The sequence below is a fragment of the Anopheles coustani genome, assembly GCF_943734705.1.
Source record: "Anopheles coustani chromosome X unlocalized genomic scaffold, idAnoCousDA_361_x.2 X_unloc_5, whole genome shotgun sequence".
Lineage (NCBI taxonomy): Eukaryota > Metazoa > Arthropoda > Insecta > Diptera > Culicidae > Anopheles > Anopheles coustani.
In genome coordinates, this window is record NW_026525159.1 from 354514 (window position 1) to 366285 (window position 11772).

Sequence of the window (11772 nt, forward strand, 5' to 3'; positions counted from 1 at the left end):
TGGTTTTGTGGTTAGCTAAGATTTGGAATAAGGTATTAATATTACAGTCCTGATGCAGTGAAGACGTTCTGTACCAAGGAGGAACTCTAAGTATAGCCTTTAGGAACTTGTTTTGAGCTCTTTGCAATTTTAGCTTATGAGAATAAGCGCAATTTGACCATACTGGTGAGGCGTAGGTTTATTGTAGGCGTATTGGGCAAACTAGTGCTTTGTAGACTAAGATTTTGTTTTTGAAATTTAATTTTGAATTTTTATTCAAAAAACAGTATAAAATTTTAAATATTTTTTCACTTTTGTTGTGCAGTATTTCAATATGCGTTTTAAATGTAACTCGTTTTTCCAGATGAAGGCATAAATATTTGATAGTGTTTTTGCAGGGTATTCTGTTCCCTTGTATTTTTAGATTGCTAATAGGTAGTTTGCATTGGCTTGTATTTCTAGTAAAGAAAATAGCTTCAGATTTGTCGCCATTTACTTTTAGCTTCCATTTTGTACTATATTTCGCATATTTTGCAAGAGCTCTATTTAGAGTTTTGGTTATCGTTTTGAGTAGTTTTGCTGTTGACGATAGAGCAATATCATCTGCATATTGATATTGTTCACAGTTACTCATGTGAGGAATATCAGAAACGTATATGTTGGATAATAACGGTGATAAGACGCTACCTTGTGGAACACCTGCTTATGGTGTGTAAGCATCAGATATTGAGTTTCCGATATGAATTCTGTTATGCCTATTTGAGTTGAATGAATTTATAATATTTATAAGGTAATTTGGAAAGTTTAGTTTAATAAGTTTGTAGATTAAACCTTGATTCCAGATAGAATCAAAGGCTTTTTCAGTGTATAAAAGAACTAGTCCGGTTGATTTTCTATTTTCCCTATTGTGGGGAATATTGTTAGTAAGTCTCATCAGTTGATGCGTGGTAGACAAGTATGGGCGGAAACCGAATTGACTGTTGGGTAGTATGTTGTTGTTAGTGGTGTGGGCATTTAATCTATTCTCTATAAGCTTTTCAAATATTTTGCCTAAGCAACTAAGTAAGCTAATAGGCCTGTAACTTGATGGTTGGCTATGGTCTTTACCTTGTTTAGGGACTGCAATAACTTTAGCTATTTTCCAAGTATCTGGAAAGTAACCAAGCTTCAGACATCCATTGAAAATTAAGTTAAGATAAACAATGGCTTTGTTAGGCAATCTTTTTAGACAAGTATTGTTGACCTTGTCATGTCCCGTTGATTCCTTCGATTTCGATCGTCTCATTATTTTCCAGATATCTTTTGGTTTAAATAAAGTAAACGGACGTTTAGTGGGATCACGATTGTTGCCTAGATGGTTTTCAACTGTTGTTTTTACAAGGCGTTCGATTGGGCTCTTGTTTTTTGAAACATTGTGAGCGGCTTTAAATACATTTTTCAGCGCCTCACATTTTTCATTGGAAGTGATTAAATGTTGGGTATTAATTTTCAGTACAGGGATGGACTTTTGGTTGCCTTTAATAATTTTAACAAACTTCCATAGTTTTGTATGATATTGAGTATCGGAGTTCATCGATTTAAGGTTTTTTTACCACTAGCTTGACGCCCGGCGTTGCTCGGTGACGAAGGGATTGAGAAAAGAATTATGGTTTTACTCTTTACTTGAAAGTTTGAATTAATTTATTAGTTACAATAACGGCAAATTTAAATGTATGAAATTTCATGAATTTCCCCGTGAAGTATAAACCTTAGGGTAAGGCCGCGTCCACACGGCATCGTAGCGTAGCGATTTTGACACTCCGTCGTAGTGTCAACTATTTTTTATGGCCGTGGCTAACGCCTCTTGACCAACATTTACACTACGACGGAGTGTCAAAATCCCTACGCTACTATGCCGTGTGGACGCGGGGTAACTATGTTGGATACACCTTGACATTTGTTTACATGCTTGTTTTGTTAGTGTTAGTAAAACTGAGTTTTAATTGTAAAATTTAGATGATTTTATCAAAAAATAGTGATCAAGCAAACCTTCAACACCATCTGCAGTACTTAAACTTAATGTGTGAAAAGTTTCAGAAGCGACGGTTCAGTATTGGTCGAGTTTATAGTGTACACAGAACTCCATACATAAAAAAAAACTAAAATATGTAGTAGATTCTTTGTTACGCAATTCTGACAGTTTGCTATCTATAAGATTTTTAAGAGAGTAGTATGTATGTTTTAGGTTACTATCCAATCTGTGCCTTTGCCACCTTTTTCTGTAATTATTTCGTAGTTTAATTAGTGAGAGAATCTCGGGGGGGATGATTATATTATACGAGGGCTGACAATAAAGTAAGGTCTCCAACGCTGCAACTTTTCTTTTTTTTTTTTTTTGAGTGCGAAAAAGGTGATACCTATTGAAATCCATCGTCAACTAGTTGAAGTTTACGGGGAAAAGTGTATAGACATAAAAAACGTGCGTAAGTGGAGCCGCGAGTTCAATTCCGGGCGCAGAAGTTTGAAAGTGACGCGGAGGTTCAGAAAGAGGTCAACACCTGGCTGCGCGAGGCGGACGGTGAGTGGTATTCTGCCGGCATAGACAAGTTCATCGTGCGGATGCGCAAGGTGTTGGAAAAAAATAGCGATTATGTAGAAAAGTAGCCAAGACCTTGGCCTTTCCAACAGTGTATCGCTTTTTGTAAATAAATGTCATTTTCTATGGAAAAAAAAATTGGAGACCTTACTTTATTGTCAGCATTCGTATTCGCCAGTGGGTTTTAGTGGCACTGCTGTGTTATGAGCTGAAACTATGATTGTGGTAAGTTTCGAAATCATTTCATCAATTTAACCTGGGTGTTGAATATCGTTGAGATTTGTCTCTGCAGGATTGATGTGGGTGTTTATGTAATTTTTAAATATTGGCCATTGGGCATTACTATAGTCATAAATTTGTTTGTCAGATGTCTAATTAGCCTTTGTGCCTAAAATGGAGAAAAGAACTGGTAAGTGGTCCGAAGAAAGTTTAGTTAATGTTTTAAGACTGGAGACTTCAGAAAAGTTGGTTAGTACTATATCTATTGTGGAAGGGTTACGGGTAGGGTCAGCCGGAAAGTAGGTTGGGGTGTCAGGGTAGTGTATGGAGAAAAGACCTTTGTGTAACTCTTCGGAGAAACATTTTCCCAACGAGTTCGTGGATGCACAATTGCACATGGTGTGCCTGGCATTTAAATCACCGCAAATTAAGAAATTTTCACGTGTGTTTGTTTTTTTTTGTCGTATCTGAATTTAGCTTCACATGTGTTTGGTCCGGGCTGGTAGGCTGCTATTACACTAAGTAAGCCGTTTGTCGTCCTTATTTGGATTCCTATCGCTTCAACTGTTTTTAGTTCGAATGCTCTCATTAAGCTATATTTGATGGTATTTTGATCTATGATTAGAACCCCTCCTTTGGTACTTGTCAGTCTGTCAAATATGCAGCAGTTGTAATTATTTATAGTGAATCTATGCTCGGGTTTTAAAAAAGTTTCAACAATAATCATCACATCTATCTTATTAATATTGAGAAAGTGTATTAACTCTAGTTTCTTGTTGGATACGCCATTTGCGTTCCAGTATGCAATCTTAGTTTCTTGGTGATTAGCCATTACACTGTTTTCAGGGCCAATTCGTCGGCATCAAGCTGCTCTTTGTTGGTAGTAGGCAGTGAATTGCACGCGCAAGGTTTTTGTTTGGCATCGTTAGGAACCAGTTTGGGCTTATTAAGTTTAACTTTGCCATTATCGGTAGCAACATTGACGCGACGAGAAAATGTCGCGTTGTTGTCGCGCCAATGTTGCTACCGATAATGGCAAAGTTAAACTTAACAAACCCAAAGTGCTTCCTAACGAAACCAAACAAAAACCGTGCGCGTGCAATTGACTGCATACTACCAACAAAGAGCAGCTTGATGCCGACGAATTGGCCCTGAAAACAGTGTATTTAGTGTAACAAAATTTACTAACTACATCAAAAATTGCGGTGATTTGTGGCTCTTTAGTTTTGCAAGAGCGTAACTTATAGAATACTTCTCCTACAATGGTTGTTGTTTCTGTTGTGTTGAACAGGTCGTCGTTACTGGCGTTACTACAACCGATATCTTGTTGTAGTGGTGTCACTGGTGATGCTGCGCGTTGCGGCTGTTTTGGCCCTAGCGAGGGGAACGCACTTTGGTTGTATACAAATTGTTTTTGTTTAGCACCGGCAAATTTTTTCACTTTTTCTTGCTTGGGGCGTTTCGGGCACTCGAAGTAGCCAGCGCTGTGGTTTCCTTCACAGTTTGCACAGTTTAATTTGTGCTCCGGTACTTTGCCATCGGCGGTGGATGTTCCAGCAGTGTGTGGACACACTTTGGTTTCGTGTAGACCTGCACACAATCTAATGAAATACACATGAAAATTAAGGTACGTAAAAATTGAAATCGTTCCAATATAATAATTAACACATTAACAAAACATACAAATAGAAAATTGGCAGGGATCGAGGGCTTTAAATGCATCGGTACGTAGCCATGCGGCAGGTGTGTCCTCAGTGGCGTACAGATAACCGAACAGAAAGAGAGAAAGCATCCTTAATGTTTTTTGCCGCTCTCGCACACGTGGTACGCGTGTTGCCCCCAAAAGCACTTCCCCTCCATAACCTCATCAAGGGAGGAGAGGCACACCATTATTAAAGCTTTTTACAAGCTCTACACTAGTGTTACATCTTTCAGCAATGAGCTTTATAATCCGGAACGAGTGACGTGCGGAAATTGTTTCGTTAACCGTAAATATTTCCGGAAACTTTAACGAAACCTTCAATTTTCCCCGCATGGGAAGCATGCTGTAGTGAAATTGCAACTGCAATTTCTCACATCAACTATGATCGTAATTGTACTCGTACTCATGAGGATGATTTAGTTATTTGGTTATTACACTATTCTTCTTGTGAACTTCCCTCACAAAACCTTACCATAGACAATGTCTGTGATCGAAGAGAGCGTGTGCTCTCGGACGCGGATCCTTATATACTATCCCTAACTTCCTGTGGGCTCCAACGCAGTTGGCAGCCGTGGCCTATTTCAGTCCAGTGTCCTGCGAGTGAATCTAGCTCCAGTCGATCGAGATGCCAAACCAAGATCACTACAGAACCGCACACCAGTGACGGAGTCACGACATTATGAACTGTGATTATGAATTAAGGCGAAATCGCACTCTCCCAATAGTCCTCTCATCTTGTCTGATCTTTGGCATGCTTTCCGAACGGAATGATGGTTTGAGGCGATCGATGGAAATTGAATCATTTTTTACTTTCATGTTTATAACAACAAATTTTCAGAACCGCCGCACTACCTCGAAGGGTCCTTCGTAAGGACACTGTAGGCCCGTCTTTCATCCCCAGGCCCCGTTTATCTTTCAGGGTTTTTGGAATAAAGTTGTTGGGGGTAGTTTTGTTTTTCGGAGGCTCTGGTTTGAATTCTTTAAAGGCCTTTTTCAGTGTGAGGATGAAATCAGGGAGGTCTTCTACGATGTTGTTAGTGGATGGTATTGATATCTCAGTGGGGAGTCTAAGACTCTGACCGTATACCATCTCTGCAGAAGATCCTTTGATGTCCTCTTTGAACGAGAGTCGAATGCCCAACAAAACAAGTGGCAAGCGTCTCGGCCATTGTATGCAATTTTCATTTGCCATGATAGCTGCTTTTAACTGGCGATGAAACCTTTCGACCATGTCATTGGATAGTGGGTGGTAAGCCGTTGTCTTAGTGTGATGGGCTCCAAGTAGTACAGTCAGTTCATTGAATAGTTTGGAAATGAATTGTCTCCTGCGGTCTGTTGTTATAGTAACAGGACATCCAAAACGCGAGCCATAATTGTCAACAAAAGTTTTAGCGATCTCTGATGCTCTGACATGTCTGTTGACATGTCTGGCATTGGGTAGCATTCAGGCCATCTTGTGAATCGATCCACTATAGTGAGCATGTAACACATATTTTCGGATGGATGGACCAACCACGTCCATATGAATGTGTGCCCTACCCTTCAGAATGTTAAATTCCTCTACGGGGGAACAACTGTGGCGCGTTACTTTGGCTTTCTGGTAACCAACACAAGCACGTGTACAAATCCCGACGTCCTTGTTCATGGAAGGCCAAAAGTATCTTTCGGACATGAGCTTTCTTGTGGCTCGAACGCCTGGTTGAGAGTTATTGTGGATTCCTTGGAAAGCATGCTCGCACAGAGACAAAGGGACTGTTGCATATTCAAGTTGGGTTTGCGCCGAAATGTAGGCAATCCTAAAAATTCGAACATTAGTATCCAACTTAGAATGGCACTGATCGGTTCCGTGCAAATGAATGGCAACGACACATGAATGGGAAAGAATGAATGGCGGAGAGGACTAGAAAGAAAAAAAAGTATTGAATCGAACGGAGTAGTCCATTCAGGCCTTTTGCCAAGGGAACCGCAGTTAGACATCACTAATGCAACTCGTCGCCGATAAGGGTCGTTTCATTCAGAAATTTGAAAATATATGGATTACTTGGAAAAGAAAAACATCAGTTTGTGTGTTATACTTTACAAGCTTTAAGATCCTGTAAAGAGATCGACCCACGGTATCTCTTGTAGGACAACTTCTAGCACGCCAAGTTTTCTATCGTATAAGTTTTGGAGATTATTGGGAGTTGTGACCTGTTGGCATGCCCATCGGTCCCAGTCTGGCTAATACTCCACACTGAGTGTTGGTACCGTGCGTACCAACTCAGACGCGCACACTCCGGTCACAAGCGATTGCGACCGACCTGACGGCAAGCTCGATCAGGGACATACAGTCTTTGTCTCCCTGTCGATGATTCGACAACCATGTTGCGTACGCAACGGATAGGTTTGTTTCTTTTTGTAACTTATCGTCTGGAATCGACGTCGTTGGCCTAAATAAACATATGCATTTGGAACGGCCCGATAAGCGAAGCAAGCGATGAGCGTTAGTCGTAAAAATATCATCGCATTAGGAGAGCGTACCACCGTTGGTAAAAAAGGTTAGGTTCGAGAATGCACGTGCGTGTAGGAAAATGGAATGCATTGAAGATAATTATGAAAACGTACCAAAAGACCAAACTCGTAGCATATTTTATTGCACCAAGCGGCAAGATCGACCCAGCCAGTAATGAATCTCAAGTGCCTCGAACGAGCGGTTCGTGGGAAATATTAGAAAGGCATCGATAGTTATTTGGTTAGGACCAACGCGGAGGACGAAAATACCCATCATCCCACGCACTGCATATCCAACACATGTAAACCACGTGTACCGATTCTAACACATATCAACCAACATTGTTAGTATATAAGCAGTGTGAAATCATTAATAAAGTTTAGATTCAATTTAAACCTTAAACGGAGAACGTCTCGATGTTTTATTAAACTTCCTTGGCCTCTCAAATAAGATTCTATTGTGTCTCAATTCGAAGGGTCCGCCCTATCCGAAACGCCTTTTCACGAGGATTCCCCCTTTTGCGGCATAGGCTCCCCAAATTATTTGGTGACTGGAGCAACTAGCGAAAAGGTACATCAGGAATCTGAAGGTAAAGGCCCTTGCTCGGGCGGTCTCCTTATTTCTCGGCTAGCGGAAAGACGAGGGACTCCGAAGGCCCATCCTTCGCGTGGTCTGGCCCAAGTCTGCCCGCTAACAAACTATTTCGAGATTATTCAGAGGTATTTTAGTAGGTTTGTGCCTTGTTTTTTCTTGTGGTTCTTCTATCAGTTTCGTAAACTGAGTGTCCTTCGTTTGTTCGTCTGAAAATGTTTGTATGTTACCTCAGTTATAGAATCCACACCTCCAATTCTAGACAAGCAGTGGCTACCACGTTGCTATCTCCACGGATGTATTGAATGTTAATGTGTATTGAGATATAAAGTCAAGATCCCTGCTTTGCCGAGGAGACTTTTCTGCTTTTGATTTTAGTGCCATTGTGAGAGGTTTGTGATCCGTCAATATTTTGAACTCTCTTACTTCGAGAAAATATCGAAAGTGCTTGATGGCTAGCAAAATAGCAAGCTACTACCAGAATTATTAGAATAGAGAAAAGGATTAACGAAAGAGGAATTAGGAACTAAGTCAAATGAATTATAAAGTAACGCGAATGAACTATATTTGACAGATTAATAAACAGTAGCAAACTGGAGCTCAAAGTGTAAGGTTTAATTGCACAGCTGATGCAGTTCGAATTGTAGCAACTCAATGCTATCCTTCCCTATGCTATCCTTCCCTGGATGTACTGCTGTTATTCGCCCCATGGGCCACATAGTTGTAGGTACGTTATCTTCTTACTTGAACAGTTTTTAGCACGCGCTTGTAATTGTTGAAGGTACTCCGGATACCAGCGCGCCCTGATGTCCTATAAATGTTTCTGTACTAGCTCAAAATCCTTCAACCTATTTGATGGTTCCTGTGACCTATCAATTTGTGGTAATGCACACACATTGGAATCTACTAGAAAATGCCCTGGTGTTAGTGGCTCTGTATCTGTGGGTTCGTTTGACACAGGCACTAGTGGTCGTAAATTTAAACATTGTTCGACTTGGGCTAACAGAGTTACCATTCCCTCATGAGTTAAGCTCGTACTTCCTACTGTGCGAACAATGTGTTGTTTTACGGAACGTACCGCTGCCTCCCAAAGACCGCCAAAATGCGGAGCACGTGGTGGATAGAATTTCCACTCAATTTCGTTGTTTGCACACCAGTTGCAAATCTCGTCCCGCTCTTATTGAATGCATTAGAGCATCTTCTAGAGGCGATGAAGCTCATGCGCGGCGCCCTTGAATGTCGTTGCACTATGAGAGTGCAGTTCTGAAATATTCCCCCTTGTTGCAACAAAACGCCGAAGTGCTGCCAGAAAGGACGTCGTCGTGAGGTTACACACTAATTCAATGTGTACCGCCCTGGTCGCGAAACACACGAATATAGCTATGTACGCCATCGTCGGGCTGCGGTTCCGAATCGTTGACTTTAGTAATACTGGTCCGCAGTAGTCAATTCCACTGACAGCAAACGGCTTCGTAGCTGTTACCCGTGAAATTGGGAGGTCCGCGATGCTTTGCTTCACCAATGTGGGCTTCGCCTTGAAACATTGCAGTGGTAAACAGACTTAGCGAGACTGCGACCGCCCATTATCCAGAATCTTTGACGTAGTGTGGCTAATAATAGCTGACGTCCGGCATGCAATAATTTCAAGTGATACGCGATTGTCATTAACTTGGCCAACGAATGATTACTGGAGAGCAGAATCGGGTGTTTGGTCGCGTCTTGAATCTGCGCATTGTGAAGCCGACCACCGACTCGCAGTAATCCCTTTGAGTCAACAAAGGGCGATAGCCACCTCAGCTTCGACGTTTTCGGAATCTCCTTGCCATGCCTTGCGGTGTGCAGTTCCTCTGCAAAGCTATCCTCCTGCGACAACCGGCACAACTGGATTTCAGCCTGAAGAAGTTCGTCCCGTGTTAATGGTGGCACTCTCTCAACCAGTGACAGCTGTTCCGTTGGATTTCCGTCTTCCGTGGTTCTGAATGCGTCGCATCCTGTCAGACAATGAATAAAACGCAGACAAAACGCCATAGATCTGCGAAGGCGATGGTATGCCGAAAATTATACAAAGAGTTTGTTGCTGAAATCTGCAGTCGTTGATATGGCAACCACCCGTGGCTTCACTTCTTCGTTGCAAGACAACCAGTGTGGGCCATGAAACCACCGATCGCATTCCAATAGCTTATCTGCATGAAGACCGCGCGAGATGACATCTGCAGGATTATCTATGCCCGGAACATGCCCAGTCCCAAGCTTTAGCAACCAAAGCTGTTGCATGAATAGCTTGGCTACTGTTATTGCTGGTCCCAACAATCCGAGTGGATCAAAGATCTTTGCAATGTAAGACATTGTTATCCTTCGTGTCCATATTGGTGCTGTAGATGGTAGATCGATCCGGAACCGAAGCAAGTCTAGGGCTGGCTCCCATACAAGCCCAAGAGTGGATACATATTGCGCGTCTCGTAATTCATACGTTAGTAAGATCGCTACGTCTTCCGGTGGAATGCGAGACCCAATCGAAGGGTATCCACGGACCAGGATATCCATTTGAGGATCAGGATCAGGAATTCCATTTGAGTCGCGAACGGTTGTATCTTCGACTGGACGGTTGCCACAATCGACCCGTTCACCAACTGCGACGCCATACCGATGTCAGAGATGGAAACGTTGACCTTACACCGAGAGGCCATTAATTTCCAAGCGAACGCTTCCGAGATGAAGTTAGACATCGATCCGGAATCGAGAAGCGCTCTCGCCTCGTGCCTTGTTCCGTAGTCATCAACGAGATGTAGCACCGCCGTCTCAAGGAACACCGTTTCATCTTCTGAGTTCACTCCCATTGTTAAAACCTAGTCTTATTTATAATGCTAAAGATTTAACTAATTTATTTTACTGACGAAAATATCGAACACTCGTAGCTTAGCGTAGTGTTAAAATTTATGTCGTCTTCCTCGGCGGTGGCTCAATCCAAAAAGGAAGACTTTCTCCGTGGCACTGCCGAGGAAGGTTTCCTTACGCATCTATTGTCGTCTCGTTCATTCTTGGGTCGGTCGGGTCAACGTTCCCCGATTGCTTATCAGCTACGATCTTATCGATAACTAATCGATCAGCTGATACCTCTCGTTCTCGATCCTCTCCTTCCTACATGCTGGGACCTTGACCCGACCGTACTCCTCCTGTCTCATTCTCATTTCGCTCACTGGCCCTACCTCACTCGTCCTCACGCTCACGTGTTTGTTTTGACAACACCCATCGATATCGTCGAAGAAATGTGTAGCAGTGAATGATGACGCTCCCCACACGTGCGACAGGACCGATCCGACTTGCAGTCCTTCGCTAGATGCGTATTGCTAAGGCAATTCCAGCAACAGCACTTCTTTGCCACGATGTCGCGTCGCTGCTGCACATCCTTGCCGTTGAATATTGGACACATGTGTAGCGAGTGATTTTCACCGCACTCCAATAAAAACCGTGGTTGCCCCGAGGATTTGTGAATGGCTCTCCGTGAGGTAATTTGCCGTGTGTTGCCGGCCACCTTAATCGTCGAATCCTCTACAATGGTAAGGCTTTTAGTGGATTTCAGGATCTGGATCCGATCTTCGACAAATTTCATCAGCTCCTGATATTTGTCCCGCTCGAAGTGGACGGAGTGCTTCTCCCACGCAAGGATGGTCTCGCTGTCGAACTTCATCAGCAGCATGGAGGAGAATCCCATGTCTCCACAGGTTCTTTCAGCTTGGCCAAACCATTCAAATGTCGTGTGAACTCGTCCAAAATGAAGTTTCCGCCAATACTCACGAATTCTCTACGAAAACGAAAAAACTCTACGTGTATTGTCGTACCTTTTCAACAGCGACCGCGCCTTCCAAGTGACCGCGTAGTTTTCGTTTGTTAACGGTGTGTGCTCGAAGGGTAATACAGCGTCGCCTTTTAAAGATGACAGCAAGAACGAGAGCCATTTTGTAGAATCACCGTCAAAAGTAGGCAGCTCAATTTTCGGAAGCCGAAGATTGGTCGCATTTGGCCGACCAAATGCCATTGTCGAACTGGCCAGCATTGATGAATCATTCGGCGTGTCCTTGGGAAGATTTGCCCGGAAGAATGATTTCAGCCGTCTGCATCGCTCCTCCATATCGATCCTATCACTGATGCACGCTTCTTACCGCTCCAGTGCTATCGTCAAGCTCTTCTAGCTTCGCCATCGCGCCATTCCTTGTG

The 11772-nt window shown here is 42.7% G+C and overlaps 1 protein-coding gene across 1 annotated transcript; it reads right to left on the reverse strand.

Moving 5' to 3' along the window:
• Window positions 1–10780: 10780 nt before the first annotated feature.
• Window positions 10781–11269, reverse strand: LOC131270706 (uncharacterized). Its single transcript, XM_058272461.1, has one exon. The coding sequence runs from the start codon at window positions 11267–11269 to the stop codon at window positions 10781–10783; it is 489 nt and encodes a 162-aa protein (XP_058128444.1).
• Window positions 11270–11772: the final 503 nt, after the last annotated feature.